Consider the following 25,321-nt stretch of genomic DNA (forward strand, 5'->3'; position numbering starts at 1 on the left):
TTGAACCTTGCCTCTCATAGGTCCTTCCCCCTAACTTCCTCATGTGTGAAATGGCACTAGTGGGGCCTCAAAAGTTCATGGAGTAGAGTTTTGCTACTCAAGATAGGGGCGAGGGACCAGCAGCATGGGCATCACCTAGGAGCTGGCTGCAAATGCACACTCTGGGGTGGGCTCTTTGCCCCAGAGCTACCGAATCAGAGTCTACATCTGTCAAGGTCCCAGGGGGATTCATATGGAACGAAAGCTTGAAAAGTCCTAGTATAGATTAGATGAGTCAACAGTTTAACAGCAGTTGGAACATCTAACAAGCTCTCAATCAGCAGCAGTTGTTCTTGTTTGGAGAGAATGTTAAACATTCTGAAAGGATTCTCTATTTCCCCTGTTACAATTTGAGTATCAGATGTGAATCACCAGGTTTGAGATTCTTCTGCAAATACTGGCTAATAACCCAACTTCAGAATTGGGAAGAGGCTCTAGTGGATAACTATATATATATATATATATATATATATATACACACACACACACACACACACACACACACACACACACACACATACAGATATGGTTGTTTTCATTCCATGATGGGCTGTGAATCTGGGGAGGGGCAGGGCAGAAGTAACACGTTTCATTCTTTTGAGAAATGAAGACCTAGTTTTATTGTATCGCAGAAGCAAAGTTAGCGCCAACTCATGCAGCCAACAGATCTGGTAAAAAGCATTTTGTATAAACAAGAGGTAGGAATTTGCTCTTTTAGAAATGAACAATTGGGAGCCTATTTATTGATATAAGACCACAGGCAGTTGTCCTGAACCCTGGCCCCAGACTGGAATCTCCTGGGGAACTTAAAAAAAACGCTCTTACCCATGCTTCACCCCACTCAGGTTCAATCAGAATCTCTGGGTGGGACCCAGGCATCGGTATTCTTAAAAAACTCCTCAGGCAATCCCAATGTGCATCCAATGCAAAGAGCCATTGACACTGAGTTTGGAAATTGTCTTTTGGGAAAGAAAGTAAAGGATGGAACAAAATACAGTGGGTGGTGTGGGCATGGCCCCAGCTATTTGTAGATGGTGTGGCTTGGGTGTGTCCAAAAGAGGGAGGGAGTCAAGCGAGGGAGGGAGTCAAGCAAGACAGGGAGACGATGGGCCCCTGGGGTCTAGAAAATATTTGGTTATATGGGGTCTTTCTGGTATGAAGACCCCCACTTCATCACTTAAGGAGAGTCACTAGCAATGAAAATGGTGTGCAGGTTGTACCTTGAAGATGCTTAAAATGAATCCACTGTGATTGTTACATGCAGGGAGCTTGGAAAATACCCCATCTTTGCTTTCTGCCTTTAATAACTTTCTGCCTTGTCCAGGTTGGTTCCAAGGACCATTTGGTTTTTGCCCTAAATTGTTCAAATTCCTTCCATGGGGTGCAGAATACTGCAGGTGATATAACCTACTCTAAGGAATGTTACTTTTTAGAACCTTAGACAAGAGCACAAGACTATTTTCCCTCTGATTTAAAATATAGACATTTCCAAGCCAGCCAGGCTCAGGAGACCTTTCCTTGGGGGAAGTGAGAGGATTTCTCTGAAATCTTAACCTCTCTGAAGCCTTCAACATTGCTTTGCTCTCTTTAAATGCCACATGCATAACCTCCCAGTGCAAAGGACAAACAGTTCAACAAAGAGCAGCCAGCCTCTGGGGGGGTACGGAGTCCAGCTGAGAAGAAGAAGGAGATCCCTAACTTTACTTCCTTTTTATGTCAGTTAAATATCTGCTGGGTAGAAAACTAAGTGGTGGCACCAGGCGGATCCCTGTCAAATGACAGTTCAGACAAAATGCATCGGGTTGGAAAGGTTGCATTGATTGGAGCCCAACTGGGCCTTCAGACACTAGTTCCCAGAAGAGAGCTGTCAGCATACAAATGCACCACTGCGTTCATCTGTGGCCTTGCAGGCATCCCCACTGTGTGGCTGACAACACGGAACTGCCCTTTCCCGTGGATGGCCACTCAGAGGGGCAACTGAACTTTTGCCACATGGGTTCCTCTTATGCATGAAAAAAGAGACTCTGGAACTGGTCTTCTCAATATGGCGCCTTTCTCTATCTTATCTCTGCACTCTTAGGGCCCCAGCATTCGTGTTTGAAGCCAGAATGCCCAATTTACTTCTCAACAGTGGGGGATGAAAGAGAAGGAAAACACCAGTGCCTTGGAGGGTCTTTTTTTATTTTTCTTTTAAATAGGAAACAGCAAAAAGAGCCAGGATGAGAGCTTTATAACTATGACAATGCCCCACAGACAAAGGGTTTTGACAGCCTGGTAACCTAGAGGACTTGGTCCTGGCTACAGATTTTAGACTGAATTGACCTGTTGTTTGGAATCCAACCCCTCTTAAAACACAAGGGTGGAGATCGAGGTTGTCAGGGTATTGGGGACTCTCCTGACTCCTGGAAATTCCTCAGTCACAAGACAGGAAGGGTGGAGATGAGGGGAGGGGACGGTGTGCCCTCTCCCTGGCCTATTGATTCCATGGTTTTGCCAGGGGCTATATGGTCCAGTGGTACCCTGCTCTCACTTCTCCAGGTCTGGCACGGGGAGGCATGATTCCAGGTGCAGTGGTGTGTGAGCAGGAGAAATGATGGACAGTGAAGAAGAGGAGAGGGGAGGAAGGACCGTCTGAAGGAGAAGGTCTCCAAGACCTCAGCTGCCATGAGGGGCACCCCAGCCAGACCCTCCTTCGTTTTTTCGACTCAATGATTTTGCTTGTTGCCAACTGTAAGGACCATCCTTGGTTTCGGCTTTCCCTGCTCTTACTTTGGTTTTGAGTCTTTCCTTCTCTTCTTTCCCCAATCTTTCTATACTTTCTTTTCTCCACTGTCCAATCCGTTGGATTAGATGTGTGGATTTTTCCGTGATGTTCTAGGTAAGGAAATGCAAGGTTATTTTAGTTGTGCGGATTGTACAATAGAGAAGGAAGCCTTAGAGCAGTGGTTGCTGAAGGAATTTCCCATGGGATATTAATCAGTGTTATCTGAAAAAAAAAGGTTCAGTGGTTACATAAGTTTGGGAATTTCTTGGTTAAATAATGTTAACTAGACATCTTTACTACAGAATGTCTTTTAGCTTTTAGTATTATAATATTCATCAAGATATACCCAGGAGGCTAGGGTTGTCATGAGTGGCTCTGAGGAAGGCCAGTTCTGGGGGCGTCTTGGGCTCGCTGAGGGGGCACCTCGGGAACGATGGCAGAAGGAGATAATCCCAGCACCAACCTGCTGACTGCAGAGACTACAAGTCTGGAAGAGCAGCTTCAAGGATGGGGAGAAGTGATGCTAATGGCAGATAAAGTCCTCCGATGGGAAAGAGCCTGGTTTCCACCTGCCATCATGGGTGTGGTTTCTTTGGTGTTTCTGACTATCTACTATCTAGATCCATCCGTTCTGTCAGGAGTTTCCTGTTTTGTTATGTTTTTGTGTTTGGCTGACTACCTTGTTCCCATTCTAGCGCCTAGAATTTTTGGCTCCAATAAATGGACCACTGAGCAACAGCAGTGATTCCATGAAATTTGCAGCAATCTAGTAAAAACGCGACGCAGAGCTGTGGGCTGGTGGAAATGCCTTTTTACACGAAAGGAAGAAAAGCTTAAAATGTACTTCATGACCATGATCATTTCTCTTGCTGCGGCTGCTTGGGTGGGACAGCAAGTCCACAACATCTGTCTCTCCTACCTGATAGTGACTTTCTTACTCTTGCTTCCTGGACTAAACCAACATGGAATCATTTCGAAGTACATTGGAATGGCCAAAAGAGAGATAAAAAAGCTTCTCAAACAAAAAGAAAAATGAATAATGCATCTGCTTTATTCAGTGTGATTAATGGCATATACATTGTCCTTGGGGACAGTGTCTGTTATGCTGTCTGGATACTAAAACATTACAGATGTAGCTCTTTGCTGTTCCTCATTCTGCCCTTAGTTAGTAGAAATTCCGACTTGCCAAGTAAGGCCAGTGTCTTCATGGGTGTGCTCTCATCCGCTGGCCTTATATGGACAACTCATTCATCATTACCACTTGGCTTGGTTTTTCTCACCCAGGGTTAACTGAACTCTTACTTTTAAAATAATATAGTGGTGAACTTCATCCTTTAGTACAGTTAACAGTGGATTGGGATAACTGTTCAAGTTGATCTTTGCTGTAGCTGGATACAAGATAGTGGTCTGTGACTACAGGAAGCTGGTTCTACTGTCTACTTCCACAGTCTGCTTAAACAACTGTCTGGCTTCGTGAATATAGAAACCAAGTTTACCACTTCTGATGAAGAGACCAGTTAAGATTCATTCCTCATTCTGTTTCGACACCGTGGGAGAAGAATCCTCATGGAATAAAATGAAAGGAATTCCATGGCCTAGTATGTGTTGGCTTCTCCCTTGTGCAGAATTTAGCAATTTGTTGGAAACATTGATCCTCCCTCCCAAATGGGGAATCTGACAGGCTTAGAACTCTTGTTCCCGTGCACTTAAACTTGAAGTTAGTATATCCTTAAAGGCTTTTTAGTAGCAGGCTTACACAAGATGGTATTTAGGATTTTTAGCATACTTTTAATTTCAGATTTTCAGCTAACTGCAACTAAAGTACATACATAATAGGTTAAGAGTCATGTCTATGACCTTCACTCCAAGACCAGCCAATAAAGAACAAAACTCATCCTGTGTTTAGTCAAGATTCATTTCAGTAGAAAATCCTACTAGTTCTTCAAGACCAGAATAAGCCTTTAAAGGTAAGCCTCAAGATTCTCATTTTACGGTAACACTGGCTGCTTTTGGTCCCAATAGATGGAGTAGTTGATATCTGTAGGAATGAACCTCTGAGGGCTGCAAATGTGACATATTTGGGAACAGTTCTCAAACTGATTAACTAGCTGTAATATAGTTTTGTGAATTTATTGCACTGATGCTGTAAAACCTGGACCTTGTGGTATATCTGTTCCTAAATAAGTGCTGTTTTCTCCCCTTCAATATTGCTGTAAAGAGTGGCACTCATGTAGCATATGTTTGACTTTTCTTTTTTAAGGTTTTGTATACAAACGACCGTAATTTACATGTGTTGCCTCATTGTAAATAAGCTTGTCTTCCTATCTGGATTTTTGTGTGTATGTGTGTTCTGCCAATTAACTACTTTTGCAGTTTTAATCCTGTATTATTTCTTCTACTTTGTTTTGTGTAAAAGGGGAAAAATAAAAAAGCTGGAATCCCAAAATCTATGGAATCCATTTTCAATAAAATCTCTTTGGACTAGAATTTTGTAGAAGACACTTTGAGAAATGTTGCCTTATAAAATGCTGGAAGCCAAATAAGGAAAAAAAAATATTTCACCAACAGCCCAAATGAACATTGCAGAGAGGGTAAAATATAAACGGAGGTGCTCTGGGGTCTGACAACGACGCTGAGGAAGCTGTTTCAACTTTCTAACACGCTTATTTCCTTGAATCTGAATGAAGATGATTTTTGCCTCTTCTGGGTTGTTGGGAGAAGAAAATGAGAGGCTGAAGTCCTTAGAGAGTATAAGATACCGTTGAAAAATGCTAATGATTATTAGAACTGTGAACCTATGAGGCCAAATGCATGAAATAATGTATATAAAAATGCACTTTATAAATTTCAAAACACACTGCAATATTAGCCAAATAGCATCAGGAGTATCTCTTGAGTCCTACATACGTGTCGTGGGTAACGGTGTTTTACATACATAGTTCTTTCTTCCCGCATAATCCAAACCACCTTATTTGTGTTATTTCATAAATAGACTGTAAAGCTGGAATAGACTTAAAGATTATCTACTATAAACTTTCCATGTAATAAGTGACACACCGAGTCCCAGAGATTAGGTGACTTGCCCAAGGTCACACAGCTAGTGAGGGGCAGAGCCAGCAACACCAAGGTTCTTCCTGTTTACTCACACACTAAAAAGCACAACTTTGGGAATTTAGAAGGAAATAGGAGATTTTGGTTCTTATTTATATTGATGAAGAAAGCGAGGTTCTGTGGGTTGAAGTGAGAATCCTTTAATCTCCACACGTCTCCTAGGCCTTAGTGCAGCCCTGACCTGTACGGCATGAGCTCTACCCTCCCTCTGCTAAGTCCCCCTCCTCGGAAATCCTCCAAACCTCTCTGACGTGACAAAACTCACATGTCATTATTAGCCGCATTCTAGCTTGTTAGGGGTTTCACGTAGCGTACCGTGCATAATTTTGTGGTGTACATGTGCATTATAAATCCCATGACTATTTGCTCTTTGTTCAACTTCAAGTGGGTCTCTTTGTCTCACAGTCCTCCTTGGATTATAATATCTATAGTCAAGGAAGGCAAAGAGGCAGGCAGGATATTGATATTTTTTGTGGGCCAGCTATTAGGAACTGAAGATACTCTCATACAAATCATCTCATTTAATCCTCACAACGACTCTCCAACCAATGAGGAAACTGAGGCTCGGAAGGATGGGTTGACCTCACCTAACTGCCCAGCAGAACCAGCATCTGAGCCCAGGTCTGTCTTGCTTCTAAAGACCATGCTTGGTACCTCCCTGGCGGTACAGTGGTTAAGAGTCCGTCCTGCAACGTGGGGGACACAGGTTCGATCCTTGGTCGGGGAACTAGGATCCCACATGCTGTGGGGCAGCTGAGCCCACACACCGCAACTACTGAGCACACGAGCCACAGCTAGAGAGGCCGCATGCCACAACTACTGAGTCCTCGCACCACAACTGGAGAGAAGCCCGTGCCACAACAAAGAGCCTGCGCACTGCAACTAAGACCCGAGGCAGCCAGAAATAAATAAGTAAATATTCAAAATAAAAAAAAAGATCATGCTTGCCCTATGGCATTATGCTGTTCTGCAAACCTTGCTTAAGGCCACAGTGCACCTCATAGGTGCTTAATAAATGCAGATAATGGCAAAAGTGCTTTCTTTACAATCTGGAGAATATTCACTTGCAAGCCTATATTTTGGGAGTCAATTTAAAAGCCTGTGGACTTTTAAAAACTACAGTGAGATGTCACCTACACAAGTCAGAATGGTCATCATCAAAAAATCTATAAACAATAAAAGCTGGAGAGGGTGTGGAGAAAAGAGAACCCTCCTACACTGTTGGTGGGAATGTAAACTGGTATAGCTACTATGGAAAACAGTATGAAAGTTCCTTAAAAAACTAAAAATAGAGCTACTGTATGATCCAGCAATCCCAGTATATATCCGGAGAAAAACATGGATCGAAAGGATATACGCACCCCAACATTCAGAGCAGCACTGTTTACAATAGCCAAGACATTGAAGCAACATAAATGTCCATCAACAGATGAATGGGTAAGGAAGATGCGGTACCTATACACAATGGAATATTACTCAGCCATTGAAAAGAATTAAATAATGCCATTTGCAGCTACATGGATGGACCTGGAGGTTATCATGGAGTGATAGTAAGTGAAGTCAGACAGAGAAAGACAAATATCATATGATTTCACTTATATGCGGAATCTAAAAACATGATACAAATGAACTTATTTACAAAACAGAAACAGACTCACAGACTTAGAGAATGAACTTATAGTTACCAGGGGGAGGGGGGAGGAGGGACAGACTGAGAGTTTGGGACTGACATGCAAGCACTGCTATATTTAAAAGAGATAACCAACAAGGACCTACTGTATAGCACAGGGAACTCTGCTCAATATTCCATAAAAGCCTAAATGGGAAAAGAATTTGAAAAAGAACAGATACATGTATATGTAAAAAAAATAATAAAATAAAGTACAAAAATAAAAGCCTGTGGAAAATTTACCTCAAGCCTATAGGAAATGAACTGAGGCTAAACTACAAGAAGAAACACTTGATCATGAAAGCAGAAGAATATTGTATTAAGTTAACATAAATACTGGCTATGTCTTGCTTATTCAGAGCGAAATGCCAGCCAGCACATTTGGGGCAGCTCACACTGCCACCTGTATCTATGCACATGCAGGCAAAACTGTTTCAGAAGCATTCTGAACTAGACTTTAGGATTAGCTTATCAGCTACATCCAACAGTCAGTGATGGGACCCAAGCTGGGTGTGTGGCTCCACGCTCACCGCTGAACTTGCTGCGGACAAGCCAGGGATCTGCCCCACTGTCGCGATCAGAGTTGGTGCTGTTTACTTGAGAAGGTGTAACTTGCCATGTTCAAATGCTGCAGGAATCTTTCCACGGCCCCTTTTGAGTCTGGCATCCTTTCCATCTATTGCTACTTGATGTGAGCTTCCAAAGTCAGTGGTGTGAACATACCACCTTCTTTGCTAAACCCCTTTCTACATGATTTGACTAATCTATGGAGCAGTGGCCAGGAATGGTACATCTAGACAATGACAAAGAAGTACCACAGTATATAAGTATATACTTGGTAAACTAATTTTTCCCCCTGCCACTCTCAAAGCAATATAAACTTTGTTGTTCCTCCTGGATCTCAAATGCTTCTAATAAATTCTTTGAAATGTCAGTAATGTTGAACTGCGGGTTTTTTTTTTTAAAGGAGATTTTCTTTCTTTCATAAAAGGAAAAATTGTCCCTTGCCAAGAATGTAGCTAAATATGTTTTGTTTATTTTATTCAGGGCTGAATACGGTTGGATAAAGGGATTCCCGTTTCTCACCCAACCTCTTGCTGAATGAAGGAATCATGAATGAAGCCCTCCATTTACTGGATAGTCAAATAAACAGAAATAAATTCATACTCTTTCATATCTGTAGTATAATTAACATTTGCTTAACAAATGTATAGCCTACAAAGCATTTTCATTAGTATGTTATATTTAATCTTCATGAGAACCCTCTGGGCTTGGATGGATTTTCTCATCCATAATAATGACATTTCCTTTGACTAAGAGGAAGACTTACTCACTCCGTGTGGACAATTCCAGTTTTTAAAAGGTCCTCATGGCCTGGGTTGCTCTGGGAGAATGTTGTCTACATAGTAATACTTCTGTCATTTTCACCAAACTTACTTAATCTCATAAACCATAAATTAGTTCAGTGAAAAATATCAGCCAAAGAAGTGTTTTGATTGTCGTAACCTTTCAATTCAATAAAAAGTGATTGGTTTATTAGACCTGTACAATACACAGGAGGATGGGCTTCTACAGCGCCTCCCTGTCCCAATCCATTATCCAACATGCACTTGTTTTTCTACTGTGCAAAATTCGGTACGATTTTCAGGTTCAACTAGAAAGTGGCATCCAACACCTGGTTGAAATTTCCAGTGCACAGAATGCCATTGACCTTGGAGAGTATTTGCTAAGTAAATCATTTACACAGCTGGTAGCCAAGCTGAGACAAGTGAGGAACTCATTTCAGGCACAAAATTTAAGGGTGTTGGGTTTCCCTGGTGGCGCAGTGGTTAAGAATCCGCCTGCCAATGCAGGGGACACGGGTTCGAACCCTGGTCCGGGAAGATCCCACATGCCGCGGAGCAACTAAGCCCATGAGCCACAACTACTGAGCCTGTGTGCCACAACTTTTGAAGCCTGCACGCCTAGAGCCTGTGCTCCACAACAAGAGAAGCCACCGCAATGAGAAGCCCGCTCGCCGCAACTAGAGAAAGCCCATGAGCAGCAACGAAGACCCAACGCAGCCATAAATAAATAAATAAATATGCAATTAAAAAAAAAAATTAAGGGTGTGCCCCCCCACACTGATCAAGATGAATAACATCTAATGCGATATTTAAAAAAAAATCAAAATGAATGCAAAAAATTCATGACCAACAAAATCAGTGTTACTGATTTTTCCTTTTGCCTCAGACTCCAATATGGCTCAATACTGTTACTGATCCCATATTTTAAAATGCGATATTTAGTTCATCATGGATTTTGGCATTCATTTTGATTTTTTAAAGACTGAATTAAAATATGACCTCTCTTGATGACTGCAGTTTTGGGTGCGCTTTGATTCTGCATCTGAGAATGAACACCTCACTTGTCTTATCTTAGTCTTGGCCCAGGTGAGGAGAATTTTACACTTGATCCAGCCCTGCGTAGACTGAGTTCTACTAGAATTTATAATGACCACAGAGGGGTTATATAAATATGCCTGCCAAAGGTACCAGAATATGCCATCCCAAAATATGCCACTTGGACATGAGGATTATTTTGCACTGAAGGGAACTGAGAATCAGTAGATACAAGAAAAGCTCTCTGCCAACCTCCTGTTTTGCCTAAAAGCAGGACATAAATTTGTAAAGGGGGCTCCCCTCCCCTCTCTACCAGGAAGGACAGGAGTTAATTACTGGAGACAAGTCTAGACCCTTATCAGCCCAGAGATGGCACCAGAAGAATCTGTATAACAAATCTTGCTCATCTACTATGAGTTCCCCATATATTTGCCCCCCCACAGTTTGCCACACTTAGAAGCTCACAGTCCTTTTCCTCGGTCTTGTCACTTCTCTAAAAATGTATTGTTCTTTTGTTAAGATGCTATATAAGCCCGAGTTTTAACCACCCTTTTGAGTTACTCATCACTAAGTGCTCCCGTGTGTATGCACGATGCATGTGTCATAAACTTTTGTTTGTTTTTCTCTTCTTAATCTGTCCCTTGTTAGTCTACTTTACAGGCCCCTAACTTGAGAACCTAGGATGAATAGAGGAAAAAAAGAGTTTTTTCTCCCCTCTACCTGCATAGGTCACTCAAGTGAGTTTTAGAGGTTTGTAACATAAAACTCCAAATAAAAGGGAAAGAGTTCCAGAAAGTATTTAATTTTACCTCCTCTATTTATAGATGAAAAAAAACTTAGACCCACCAAGCTTTGACTAATATTGTGTTAAATTAAGACTAACTGCTGGGGAGAGAGGGGGTTGGCCCCAGGCACTGGGCCTTTTCTATAGGAAGGAGACACGCTTGGAGACCATTTGCTTTAAAAGGATGGAAATCATGTAGGTCTAACTCCTTCTTGAGGGCTTGGGCTCTTTGTTTGAAAAAGTGATAATATACCACCCTCTCCATCACTCTGGAAAGTAGTACTGAAAGTTTGCTGGGGGAGGGGGAAACATCCCACACGAGAAGATCAGGAGGCTGAGTTGCTGCATTGCAGACGTGGAATCTGAATGCAGTTTTACTCCTGGATGCCTGAGTGGTAACAAGACCTTTACATTAGCAAATGCACGTGGTTGGGAACAATTTTACGCTCTCTCGAGCAACTTCACCCCGAGGAGCTGACCGTACTCCTCATTCCTCATATAAGCACAGATAGCTTTCTCCCCCCTAACTGCTTCCACTTGTCTCTCTCTCCCTCTGTTTGATTTTTTTTTATTAAAATGTGCAATACAACAAGAAAAGGAAAAGATGATCCTGCTTCCTGCCATGCAAGACGGCATGCAGAAGGCCAAGGTTAAACGCAGCATTTGGTTTCTTAAGCTTCTCTAATGTATAGGTATGAAAAAGCAACCAGGGACCAGAGTTTACAGCGGTAACTCTCTGAGGATGAAAACTTGACTTTAATTTGGACTCTCTGGCTAAGATAAAATCTGCTTCTGCTATCATTACCCTACTTACGTTTGTCTTTACTTTCTTTCTACTCTGCCACCCAGCGAGTGGGAAGAAATTAACCTGACCTTGAAGAATACTCAGAGAATCTTCAGGACCATTGGGTTTTCAGTATCCAAGAAAATTCTAGAGGCCTACCAACATTTAGATCATAGACTCAAGGACCTGAAAAGGATCTTAAAAATCATATTCAGCACACATTTAACAGATGAGGAAAATGAAGTCCAAAGAACTTGTTCCATTTGTGAGTTAGTTGGAAGCAGGGTCAGAATTAGAACAAGCCCCCTCTTCGCATGGCACCATGACTAGGTTCCAACTATGTCCAGCTCATTTCCAGATCACTCGTGAAGGAAAATGCCAGGCCTTCCACACAATGTTTGGAATTTCCTTAGTACAAGTTAAAAACTCCCAAGGAAAAGTCTCAAGAAAAGCCATCTCAGAGGTCATAGGAAGGAGGTATTTCACCATTCTTAAGCTTATGGGGTCTTTATCCAGATCAATATCATATATTGAAATTAAAGCTTTGTATTGTTTTTTCTACCCAGGAATGATTAGACCGTATCTTTCCCCTCAAGAAGTTGCTTCCACAGGGAGATCAGCTCGGTGCTTTGTGACCACCTAGAGGGGTGGGAGGGAGGGAGACGCAAGAGGGGAGAGATATGGGGACATATGTCTATGTATAACTGATTCACTTTGTTATAAAGCAGAAACTAACACACCACTGTAAAGCAATTGTACTCCAATAAAGATGTTAAAAAAAAAAAAGGAAGTTGCTTCCACTTATGTTTCTGATCTGCTTCTACCCAACACACTCTATATTTCTGGTTTTAGATTCTGATGCAGCCTGTGGCAGGTGGGTTGTACAAAAATAAGGAGTATGGGTTGATATTCATCCTGGAACCTAATGGTTAAATTCAACTCACAGATGCATTTTGTTTGTCCCACACACTGTTTTCAAATTTTTATTTTGGGTTTTATACTTAAGTTTGCTTTACTTATTTATATGGACTGCCTGGCCCCTGAAGACGTTTGCACTTATAATCCCTGTTTAGAACTTCTCATCCCTCCTGAGAATGAAGTTGTGGGTGAGTGGGCCTTGATTCTCCGTGAAGAGTTTAAAGACAGGCTTCCAGGGGCCAGCTTCTGGTATCCATGCTGGACCACCAGCCCTCCCATAACCCTGAGCAATCAAAATTAGTTCTCTGAAGTGATAATACTTTAGACTCATATCCGTCTTGAAACAACAACCTGGTTTTGGAAATGCAATCCATTTTATGGACTTGAGTAAAAGAGTGAAACAAATTTTATTGCAGTATTAGACAAAAACCTGACCAGAAGTATTTGGGGAATTTTAGTCTAGAGTCTTACTACCTGCCAGCACTATTAATATTTTTTTTCATCTTGAGGAATAACCTCACCAAATATACCTATACAAGCTACTTTCATTTATTATTTTTTCTGAAGATATGACAGCATCTGTACAGTTTGAGAAATGATTATTATCCTTCAAAGTTTTGTGGGGTTTTTTTTTAAACAAAATCCTTCTGAATAGTTTTCTTTTTCAAAAGTTCAAACATTCCATGTTCCGCAAATTCAAAAACCCTTCAGCTAGTGTAGAGAAAAACCGGTATTTCAAAACCATGGCATTCTCAATTTCCTTTACACATGCCTATCGTGAAAGGAAAAAAAAATCCTTTTATGCCTACTGATGTAGACTTATTCAAAATTAGTTCTCTGTCTACTCAGTAATATTTTTTAAAGTTTCACCACATCACCCATTCAGTGGTCATTCATTAGACCCACAGAAGAATATTATCTCATCAATATACTTAGTAAGTTTGTAAGTTAAAACTCCAACAGTGAAAAATTAGAATATTCTCTCAGGGTTATACAGAAATAAATGTGATTCTGAGGCTTCTTTTCTTGCAAAAACAAAAAACGAAACAGCTCCCAGATTTCCATGGGAAACTATTAGGAGAACTTTGGGAAATTGTCCTCGTAGCATTTGTTTTTCATGAGGCTGAGCGGTCATCTCATCTAATCTCCTGTCAACAGCTATTCAAATGGGTAGTCTACACTTGCCTTTTACTGGCCGACAGAGATTTGTAAGGTGTTGACTGTGTTCTGAGAAGGCTGATGTCCACAGAACTCAAAGCTTTCACTGCACCCTACAGAATAATGGACTAAGTAGGCCAACTAGGGGCAGGACTAAGTAGTCTCATCCCTCAGAGAAGGACACGTGTTTTCTTTGGTAATTTCACGTATTTTGATGGCTCGTGTAGAGAAAATGTTTAATCACAGGGTGTTGAGATAGATCTAATTTAACTTCTCTTAAAAAAGCATTAAACTCATTCTTGGGAATAATCAGAGTTGAATTCCAAATGCTGAAAACATTAGGATTGCTCTCATCATGCATCTGGTAAATTTGATCAGACCTACTCTCCCCATAGATGTCAAGTGTACAAGCAAGAGTTTTTTAGCCTGTGTTCATTTCAGTCTTATGTCAAAGGTATTGTGTTGTCTCATACTTGTAAGATTTTAAAAAATACACCTTCAAGCCCAACTGGAGAAAATGCTCAAACTGCAAGTAGCCATGACCCAAGTGCCAAGGAAGACAATTACTCATCACACCCGAATGTTTCCATTTCCAAGAAAATTTGGGCCACCACTGAGAAGCCAAACACACAGAAACAAAGTTACAGAACAACAAATTAAATCGGTTCTAAAACACTAAGTCTCTAATCCACTGGCCTTTCTGTCTGCAGGCCAATTTATCTTGATTCTGCATACTTTGCTGTTTCGGACCAAAGGATAACATCACTCTTGTCCTCAGGTGGGGCAGGGCTGGACTGACTGCAGTGTGAGCACCCACCATCCAGGAGGGAGGTGAGTTGGCCTTTGAAATGAGTGCATAGGCTTTCCTATGGGAAATTTCCTGTGGGAATGTGTCACTGCACTACAAATGTACTAAATCATCTGAAATCTTCCTGGAAGAAAACATCATTACGTTTTTTAAGTCCAAAACTGAGCTATTAATGTCTGGATCTGATCTGTTGACATCAGAGTCATTATCTTTTAAAGCTCATTTATTTTCAAGGCATCTAAGTTAAAAATGAGTTTCTGAATGTTAGAATTATATATTCCTGAATGCTCCTGTTCATTGCTCCTCGATGACAGTAGATTAAAGATGAGCCTTCACGATTAGCCTCAAATTCTATTTTGGATGCCCTCAGCTTCACGGCAATAAAGTAAATGGACGGAAGCTTTATTATTTTATAAAGATGCATATTTGTGGAGCGTCTCGGCATGAATTTAGAGTACTTGTTAATCCATGGAGTAATGGTTGGAATCTGGGACATAAGACCGGGGCTAAATTTCTTTACCTTCCTAACCCCAGAGAGTCTTTGGAAAAATAGAAACAAAAGAGCACCAAGTACTTAAGGTAAGACACTGCTGTATTCATAATATAGAGAAATAACCACCATGCCTCATGGACAGGAGATGCAGTTCTCCACGGGGCTACAAAGCTCTGCTAGTAATAATTTTAATTGGATGCTATCTTTGCTGCCTTCAGAAAGTATCATAAAGTGGAGTTATTACAGGCTACAAGCGCACTTACTGTGCTGGCCTCTCACAGGAGGAAACAGATAACATTTATCCTTCGGAGGGCAACGTCAATGGGCTACTATTTGTTTCGTTTACATGCATCCCCAGTTGCCCGCTATCTGCTCCCTCTTCAATTTGAATTAGACGCTGCGGAAGTGGATGCTAAGTTTGGCCTGCCCTCTGCCTCCGGGGAGGGCGCCACCCGGCGGCCCGGTCCCCTGGGCCCTGGGCGGGGCGCGTACCTGCAGAGGATTGGGTGGCGTGAGCGGCGACGGGAGGCCGTGTCCCGGAGACTGGCTGGCTTTCTGAGGGGAGCTGGAGCTCTGCTGAGTTGGAGACGGTTGGTTCCGGTTCTGGGGGTGAGGGTGGGCGGGAGGAGCCGGAGGCGGCTGGGAGGCAGGCGGCGGCGGCGGCGGCGGCTGGGACTGCGGGGGCACCTGCGGGTGCTGGCTGCCCGGCGGGGCGGGCGGTGGCGGCTGCTGGAGCTGCTGCAGCTGCTGGAGCTGCTGCAGTTGGGAGTTGAGGGATGAGGTAGCTGCGAGGAGACAGAAGGAACGTGGAGCTGAAACAAACACGTGGAGCTGAAACGTACACGACCAAACCGCGTGCTGTGCCTTTGACAGCCGGCACCCCGCGAGCCGAGACGGCTCCCCCTTAGAAAAAGTTTACCCTCATGCCCTGAAACTCCGTGGTATTTCAGAGGGTTGCGGTGCACTGCGAGAACAAGAGTCACTTCTCAGGGAAATTTTAAAATGTAGGGAGGACCAGAGTGTAACCCATCAGGCATTACTTCCAAAGGGACGGAGCAAACCAAGCGGGTGTACTAGGAGCAGAGGTAATTTTTAAGTACTTTCTCCCTCTCTTCCTTTCCACGCTGCTTGGGAAATACACTTAGACTTTCAAGATCTGATTTAGATTTTTAAAGTTCAACCCATTTAATTCTTTTGGCAAACGCTCAAATGGTGTTAAGAACAGAAAGCTAAAGTGTTCGTAATCTCCTTTTCATCATCGATACCACTAATGGTGTCATTTCTACTCGCTGCTTCAGACCTCCGCCAATGTGCTTAGACATTGAGTTTCAAGTTTCTACCGTTTTTTAAAAAAATTTAAAGACAGTACATGCTTCTTAGTTTTGCAGAATCAAAAGCTTGAGTCTGAACTTTTTGCCTGCTCATCAGAGAGACACAGCCCCACACCGGAAGGGTTATAGTCAGCGACTGTGCACTGTGGTGACTGGTCACACTGGCACCTCAAGGACAAGCCAGGAACCGAGAGGATGAAGTCATCTTTCCAGATTTTTCCTTGTTCTGTGAAAAGTAAGCGTTGGTGGGATAAGTTGTCTTAACACCAAGCTCACTATATTTGTTCCCATGTGCCCATCTAGCCCTGAACAATTTCTGCAGCAGAAAAACAGTTCGGCCAAAGAATGATCTAGAGAAAAGACTGCTACAAGTTCACTTTTTTCTTTGCCTGAATATCAGCCTAAAAGCTTTCTAATAAGCCTACAACTAAATATAAGGATCAATGTTGAACCCACAGGCCTTGGCTGCAATGCTATCCTGTTCCTGCCCTTAGAATTAGTCAAGATTCCCAAAAGTAGTAACTCCTGTTTGCAACATTAAACTAGTCCCCATTAAAAAAAAAAATCTAGTGGTTCTGTAAAGTGACATATCATACACCTGACTTCATACAACAAAGATGTTCTTAAAAAATATATGTATTTTGAACCTTATGTTGAGCACATCTGAAGAAGTTTCTCTGTAAGGAAGTCAACCAGGGACTATTTTTGTAAAATTAAGAATCATTTTGTGAAATGAAAACACCAGCTAGGCACTAATGCTGTGTCTGGTAGTACACAGGATTTAACAGGGAGACATAGTCCTGACTTTAAGGAGTTTATAGTATATTTGTGGATATAAGATTAACTTGTAAGAAATCATCAGGTTTGGGGTGCCTGTTACAGTCCTGCTAATTAACTGAGATGCTTGATACATCTCAGTTAATTGCCTAAATGGTCAACAGTGTGGAAACTAACCAAAAGGTCCAGGAAAATGAGGAGAGGGGTTTCTCTGTGGGCTAGAGAGGCCAAGGCAGTGTTCCTGAGGACCGAGAGGGCTCAAGAGAGTGAATTCTATACCCAGAAGGAAGGAGGAGAGGATATTCCAGGCTGGAGGGGCACCCAGATGACAGTATGGCTTGGGTGATGTTTCTGAAGGACAGTGTGGAGAATGGACTGCCTGGAACAGAAACTTTGGGCCGTTTTGTTGATTTTAGACCTTAGAGAGGTGGGAGCCTGTCTTTGAAAGTGGTGGGAAGATGGATCACTCTCAATTCACCACTGGCATAAGTCAGATTTTAAATATATAATCAGGTTTGTTTAAAGCAAGGCATAGCTGTATTGATGAAATGAGAGCTTGACCTTTCCCAGGGGCACCAAATACCAATTCTGTGCTCTCAGGTCCATGTAGAGCTTCCATGTTGGACCAGTGGGGATGGCAAGTCCTCACTGGGTCAGTGAGTTACTCTAGGGCTGTTCAAACACTCAACCCAGTGTGCGTCCTGCCTTTCATTTAAGTCCAGAGTGCTCTGGGACTCTACAGGTAGAGACGGCTTGTGAGAGACAGGGCTGGAAAATACCCGGTCAATGGGGACTCCGAACTTTCTGCTCAATTGTGCTGCAAACCTAAAACTGCTTTAAGAAATAAAGTCCATATTAAAAAAAAATAATACCCAGTTAGCATCCCATTTATCGGAACTTTAAAGAGAATGATCTGGCTTTGCCATTTTCCCCTCTCCCTGCTCCTGTTGTACAAAATCACATTTTATTGAACAGCTGGGAACCCAGCTCAATTCTGACCCCCCAGGATCTTCTGCAATCTGGAGGGAGGGTCCTGGGGGAGTGGGGCCTGAGCTCTCCTTTTGGTGGAGTTATAGACTTTGAGAACCTGATTGCATCTGGCCTCCTGCCTGATTCAAATCAAACCTGTCCTGATTTCTTTCAGGTGGGGGGCATGTATGTCAGTGCTTATTTTCATGGTTGACTTAAATACCACACTGTTTCATTTTGGTTAGAAAAGCATTTATCTAAATCAGCATTTGAAAACAGGAAAGACTGGGGAATATTGGCAGATAGACATTGGCAGACGGGTAGGTGCAGCAGAGCCTAACCTACTAATGAGACGTGCTCCCAAATATGTCTTCATTTCTTGATGTTGGTGAGTTCACATTGCTTGGCTATGTCTTTCCCATAACCTGCATCTTGCCTGGAAAGGCATTAACCTAAACTAAACCTCTTCGAGTTACATGAACTAATTTGACATTTGCAAGCAAGAAATGATGGACAACAAAATATGTTCAGGTATGTACTGGATGCAAAGAAAAGCGTGAGGGGGCTGTACAAGAATGCCACTCTGGTCTAAAAAATGCCAAAGGCACCTACGCAATAATATGAAAACAAAAGCAAAAAAATACTAAAATATGGAGCCTCTAAATCGCTCATTGTATAAAGCATACTGAGATACAGATACAAGTTAGGAAGGTTCAAGGACATATTTGAACTACAGAGGATGTTTGCAGATAAAATGATGATTGTTGGGGGTAAAGCTTTGACCCTATTTCACAGAAGATTTAAGACTTTACTTTTTTCCCTGGTATTTATGTCCTTTTATGATTATTTCCTCTATGTCTGGTTACTATACACTCCATGGGCCAATGTTTAATATAAAATTTGACTACATTAACAGTAGGCATGAAAGAACTAAAAGAGAGGCACAGAAGTTTTCATTAGGATGTTTGAAATTTTAAAAACTTACAATTTTGAAAAAGAAACACAAAACAATTTTCTATCGAACTTGGAATTTCCTAGAGTGGATCGGAACTTCTCAAATAAATAATTTAATATCACAAAGGAGAAGTCAAGAAGCTTGCATGTCTCCATTTGTTCAGTTTCTATATATCAACTAATTTAGGAAAAACATTTTCTTCTTTGGGATCTTTGTTAAAGGTGTTCTCAGGAAACCAGGCACATAAATAAAGCTCCACCACAGAGGTATCAGAACTATACGGGATGGGCTTTACATACAATTACTTCCAAGGCAGAGAAACGGAAAGGAAACTCGTTCTCTCTACCTGCCCATGAAGGGCAAGGCCGTGAATGATGCTGGAGAAATACAAACGTTTCTTGTACTTTGCAAGGTACTGAAACACCTCGGGATTCACAGAAAGCCGAATAGGACTCAAATGCTAAAGGAAGCGTGATTCTTAGCAACACGCTCACTCACCTTTGTTAACGCAAAGTACAACATCAGACTATTATAATCAGTGTAGTCAGGGGCTCAGTGTCAGCATTTTCTGGGACTTTCCAGGTTCGGGGATCTGTGGGCGTGGTTGGCAAACTGGAGGCTTGGGTTTGAGAGTCTGCTGGGAAGGATTACAAACTCTGGGCCTGGCTGGGACCTGAGTTGCCTTATAGCAATACACTTACAGAGGGGAGAGGACCCGTGCTAAGGAGGAGGGAAGTGGGCGGGTTTTATCACTGCAAGTGACCAGGAATCCTGCAAAGAGCGTGATGGTAATGGCTTTTCAAGCCCATCCTTAGCCCAGTCCCCTGGTGCAAGCCTGGTCCTAGGGAGGGAAAGAGCACCAAGTAAAAACACAAAGGGCAACCTTGAACTTCTTGCTAAGGGCAAGAAGCCAGATGCCAAAGACCACATCCTGGATAGTTGCGTTTATATGGAATGTACAGAATAGGCGAATCCACAGAGACAGAAAGCAGATTCGTGGTTGCCAGGGGCTGGCGGGTAACTGCCCATGGGTATGGGCCTCCTGGGCGGGGGTGGTGAAAAAGTCCTAGAACTACATGGTGGGGAGTGTTGGACAACATTGTGAATGTACTTAATGCCACTGAATTGTACGCTTTAAGATGGTTAAAATGGCAAATTTTATGCTATGTGTATTTTACTATAATAATAGTAATAATAACAATATTATTAATAGCTAATAGCTGTTTCTCCATATTCGCACACTGGAGACCAAGCCGCACTGCCTTGGGACCCCACGAGGGAAGGGAATAATCCTTCTCCACTCTGCACGGCTGTGTAGTCCCCAGGGCTAGGGCTGTGCCTGGCAGAGCAAAGGGACAGACATGGGCAGGGCTGCAGGATGCCGGGCGGCACCGGGAGGAAAATGCTGTGTCCACTGGAGGGGGAGAGGCACAGGTCTGGCAGCGGGAGCAATGGATTGCTATCAACGTGGACCGTGGATTCAGTCCGAGGCGCACACGAGACACCCCTCTAGAAATGCTGCCGAAGCTGGACTCTGAGCAGGCCAAGAACAGTGACTGCAATTTGGGTTCAAAATCAGACAGTGCTTCACAGTTTGGAAAGCACTGTCATTTAAAATGGATAAATTAGCTTTTTCTTTGGCCACACCATGTGGCATGTGGGATCTTAGTTCCCCGACCAGGGATCGAACCCGTGCCCCCTGCATTGGAAACACGGAGTCTTAACTACTGGACCACCAGGGAAGTCTCCGGATGAATTAACTTTTCAGGACAACCATATGGATAGATGATATCACTGCCATGTTACACATATAGAACTTGGGCTCAGAAAGGTTAAGTGACCTGCCTGAGTTCACACAGCTAATGAGCGCTATGGCCGACTCAGTCTTAGGTCTGCCACTTCCCAAAGCCTCTTAACAGAACAGAATCAGGGGCAAGCTATTTCCCCCTGAGGGTTGGAACGAAGATAACTACTCCCTCGTAGAGGGATGCCTTCCATGGCCCTGCTCTTGAGAAGAGGTGGCACAGGTCCCCAGCGTACAGAGGCTGCTTTGAAGGTGTGTCTGCTCAGTGATGAATCGTTCAGCTCCTGAGAAAGTGTGTACAGTTGTAGCCCTGTCCTGCTGCAGGCAAAATGTTTTTTAAAGCCTGCTGATATGAAATATAAATGTGTATTTTGAGGAAAAAGATGCTAATTTGAGTGTGAGCCATGAGTTATTTTAAGACCAGGGACATGGGGTCGAGGGAAAGGGGGTGAGAGGTATGAGTGGATGGGAGGTGGGGAAGGGCCACAGCACACTTGCTTCGTGTCACAAGTTTGCCTCTGTGGTGAGAGAATGTTTCCTCTACACTTAGACCCTGGGCGGCCCCAACACTGTGCGCAGCTTGGTGACATTTTAAGGAAAGTAACCAAGTAGGGTATCAGGTTACGTTGTCCATGGAACTCTGTGATGTGTTGTCTCTAGAGTATAGTCAGGTGGCAGCTAAGAGTTCTCCAAATGGCTTTGTCCCTTAATTGGGGACAGTGACTCCCAGATCAGCCCCAGTCTTACAAATCAGTGAACTCATGCGCCACCGAAAAGGAAATCCCGTGCTCCCTGATGTACGTAGCCTTTGCCTCCCTAACTCTGTATTTACTGTTCACTTTTCTTGCCCACTGAAATCCCTAGAAGAAGAAAGAAATGGAATCTAGAACAACTCAACCAGAAGAATTTGAGTCGGTAAAACTGGACATCTTCCCTCCTTCCAACCCCCCACCAAGTAATAACATCCAAGGTAGCTGAAGCAAGGATGCAGGTCAGGAACGCTTCCTGGTACCCTCATTAACAGCATCCCTAGCATGCACCGGCAGACAGAAGTTTTTGTAAGGTACATGGAAACGGCATTTTGGGGACTTGGGACTTTGAAAAAGTACAGAAGATGAAGACTTTCTGGAAAATTTGCCTTTATTTTGGCAGCAATGCCCCAAACAAGCAAAATCAGTTCTGCCTCAAAGATTATGATGTGTAACCATCTCACAAGCAGTCAGTGTTCTCAGCTCCAGAAATACTGCTAATATCTTTAATCTGTCATTTGCTTTGTTTGCATTTAAGGCAGAGATCTAAGTATCTCTTGAGATGTCAGGGGAAAACAAAGACAGAAATTCTTCCATTGAACATATTCCCACAAATTTTCCATGTATTGCCTGAGCCACACAAGCTTCTTTCTCCGGTCAGGTGTTTTCCCCAACTCTATCTCAAATTATGGAACCGAATCGCCTGGGGAACTTGTTAGACAAGTGGATTCCAGAGGGTAGGACAAAGTCTGCATTCTAAAGCACCAACGCCCGCCCCCCGCCCAACGGGATCAGGAGCTATTGGCCTTGGGGCTCCTAGCAGCCCATCCAGGAGGGGAAGGCTCTTCCCTTGGCCTTCAACCTGAGCAGTTTGTTTATCCATCTCCATAATTTTGAGGATATTTCTTTTCAAAAAATGAATCTGTTCTTCCATTGGCAAAAAATTTCAAAACCAAAATCACTGGTTGGAAAGAAGAGAAAACAGACATCTGGGAATCTTCCAGCATTCCTTAACACCTTCTTTGAGATAGAAGAGCAATTTTCCACCCATTACTGCCTTTGTTGACATTTAGGGGAACACTCTTGTTGGAGTATCGTAAGTCCGAGACATACTGTTTGCTTTTAGATGCCCATTAAATAGGGAAAATGGAAAAAGTGGAGGACAAGTGCCCACTGTAAAGCAAAGGGGTGAAGTGGTGGCATGGGCCGTCCCAAGGGGAGCTGCACCCACACAGCAATGTATCAGGGAGGCTGAGAACTCAAGGTGGCAAGTTCCCCTGAATTCCCACAGGGGTTTGCTGAGGCCTTCCTCTGGAACAGCTGACCTCCCAACATCTCCACCTGCAGAATGGCCCCCAGCTAGGCCTAAACTCTCAGGAAAATAATGGGAAGGCTCTCCTCTAAAGAAACTGAAAAAACTGGGGAAGAATTAGGATTTCCAATGTGGATGTGGCACCCCAAAGTACATCCTTCTCTTCTCAGTCACTCTGAAGAAACCAGTCAGTTCATAGTCTCACCCCAATACACAGAGCTCTTCATGGCTCTTCCAAGTCTTGAGAAGTCCATCCAGGTTCCTACTGAGTGCCAACCAAGGTGAAAGGAAAAACACCCTCCATGATACTGATACTTCCCCCATGGAATTGCAGAACACCAAGGATAAAGACTTTTTAAAATCCTAAATAAGAGTTCAGAGAGACAAATAAAAGGCCACATACAAAGAGACATAACGCAAATAGGCCCCATACTTCTCATTAGCAAAACAATAAAAAGCTAAAATCAGTGGAGCAATGCCTTCTACCTTCTGAAAGAAAATGATCTCCAGCCAAGAATTTTATTGCTGGCTAAACTGTTAACAGTGAGAGTGGAAGAAAGCCCATTTTGGAACTTACAAGGACTTAGCTTATCTTTACTTACCTTTTTCTTAGGAAGTTGAATAGATACTTCAGCAAAATAAGGGGGTGAACCAAGAAAGAGGAAGATTTAGGATGCAGAAAGCAGTGTGCATCCCCCACGAGAACAGTACAAGGGAGCCCCACTATGACAGCTGTCTGGACGTTCTAAAGAGTAAGTACCCAGTCCAGACTGCAGCATAAAGGAAGGGCTCTAGTGAAATATGTCCAGAAGAAAAGGGGGAATTCCATGGAAGTGATAAAGTATTTGTGCTTTTGGAAGAATTTGAGAGTATGAAAAAAAGAAAAAGAAAGGAAACTATAAACTTCAGGGAAAACAAAAGCTGCCTGGAAAGCCACAATCTAGAAATGAAGCATCTGTTCCAAACTAGAACAAGAAGTCATTGAGTTCCAAGAAGAAACACTGAATGGATTTAATGCTATAGGAAAAGTAAGAAGCTGAAAGATGGTAACTACTTTCTACAGAAGGTTTACCATTCTTTTCATCATCATCATCATCATCATCATCATAAAAGGGATGGGCAATAAGACACTTCAGGCAAAACCAACAAACAATAGAAGAAGAAATGCATAGTTTTATAAGAAACAAGAGACAAGACAAACAACATGACTCAATTGTGCAATAAAATGTGGCATAATTTTGAGCACTTGGTAGAGTATGAAAGGATAGTCTATTTGAGTATTTTCTTTGAGTGGCACGAAAATCCAGACTGAGAAGGACATCTGATCAGAGCACATATTTTGGCTCTGCAGGAAATAATTAGGTAGCCACATTAAAGTTAAGAATGTTTACTAGACTTCAATTTTTTGAAACAACCTGTAAACAAAGTAGGAAGGATTTAATGAGAATACAAATGCTATCATCCTTGACAAGGTAGAAGTGAGAGGTTGGTGGGAGGGAGGAGGGGAAGTGAGGACCAGAGCACTGAGTGGGGAATCAAGAGACACCTCTATAGTTGACAGAACAAATGGAGATTTAAATATGCTATTTAAAGTTACAAAGTTAACAAAAAATAACTCTATACTTCTATTAGGAGGAGGGAGGAGAAGAAAGTGGGAGATGTCGTAAGTGAGCTAAACCCAAATACACCATAGCAGAAATGAACAGATGGTACATAAAACTAATAAATCGAGTCAGAGGTAAACGGAAAGTATTTAGAAATGTGCAGGTAAACCTATAAGGCTGAAACCAGAAATGGTTCAATGTGATTGCCTTGGGGGAGTAATCCTGAGGGTGGAGAGGAGTCTAGCTGAGATATTGTGATATTCAGATCCATCCCAGGACACTATTTGGATTGAGTTTCTTGAGTTCTTTACACTGAGATCTAGACCTTAAATGGGACTGAATTCACCTTGGACTTTGTTGATAACACCAATTGAGGCATGAAACTTCTTTTGAAAAATCCACAATAGACATTTGTTCCTGATGGTCAGAGACATGTTCTCAGAGACCATTTCACAGGATGCTAGTCCCCAGACAGGTCCCATGAAAGAAAACTGTCCCATGGTCAAATGATTTATGAGACATGGCATGTTGTATCCTACTTTTGGAAATCCATAATGAGCATCAGAATATTAATGACTTCAAATTTCAGCATTAAAGAAACCTGATTAACATTTCTTCATCTAACACTGACCAAACTCACGTGACCTCAGAACCCCATCATCTTGCTTTTCTTTGACCCAAATTTCTGCATGTGTGTGGAACTAATATTGAGAGGGATCCACTTAGGAGTAACCTGAAGGTGTCTCTATCTGATGTAGTCATACATGACCATTTTATAGATGAAGAAGTGTTTTACACACATATATATGTACATACACAATGTACATATATACGATGTATATATATATACACACACAGTGTATATATAATGTACACATATATATACCATGTACATATGTACAATGCATATA

At 42.4% G+C, this 25,321-nt stretch overlaps 1 protein-coding gene and 1 pseudogene across 3 annotated transcripts in view; one reads left to right on the forward strand and one right to left on the reverse strand.

The window, feature by feature from the left end:
- Nucleotides 1–25,321, reverse strand: part of POU6F2 (POU class 6 homeobox 2) — a gene marked incomplete at its 5' end in the record, with an annotated part of 451,958 nt that overhangs the window by 106,230 nt on the left and 320,407 nt on the right. For both annotated transcript variants that reach the window (XM_082846261.1, XM_082846262.1), the window contains one exon: nucleotides 15,402–15,694. In XM_082846261.1, coding sequence (XP_082702387.1) covers nucleotides 15,402–15,694 — 293 coding nt within the window. The remainder of the gene's footprint in view (nucleotides 1–15,401; nucleotides 15,695–25,321) is intronic.
- Nucleotides 3,237–3,839, forward strand: LOC309966766 (ADP-ribosylation factor-like protein 6-interacting protein 1; annotated as a pseudogene). Its single transcript has one exon. The product of its transcript is annotated as an ADP-ribosylation factor-like protein 6-interacting protein 1 (transcript).

This window comes from Leucopleurus acutus, assembly GCF_964270905.1.
Source record: "Leucopleurus acutus genome assembly, chromosome: 9".
In the NCBI taxonomy this organism is placed as follows: domain Eukaryota; kingdom Metazoa; phylum Chordata; class Mammalia; order Artiodactyla; family Delphinidae; genus Leucopleurus; species Leucopleurus acutus.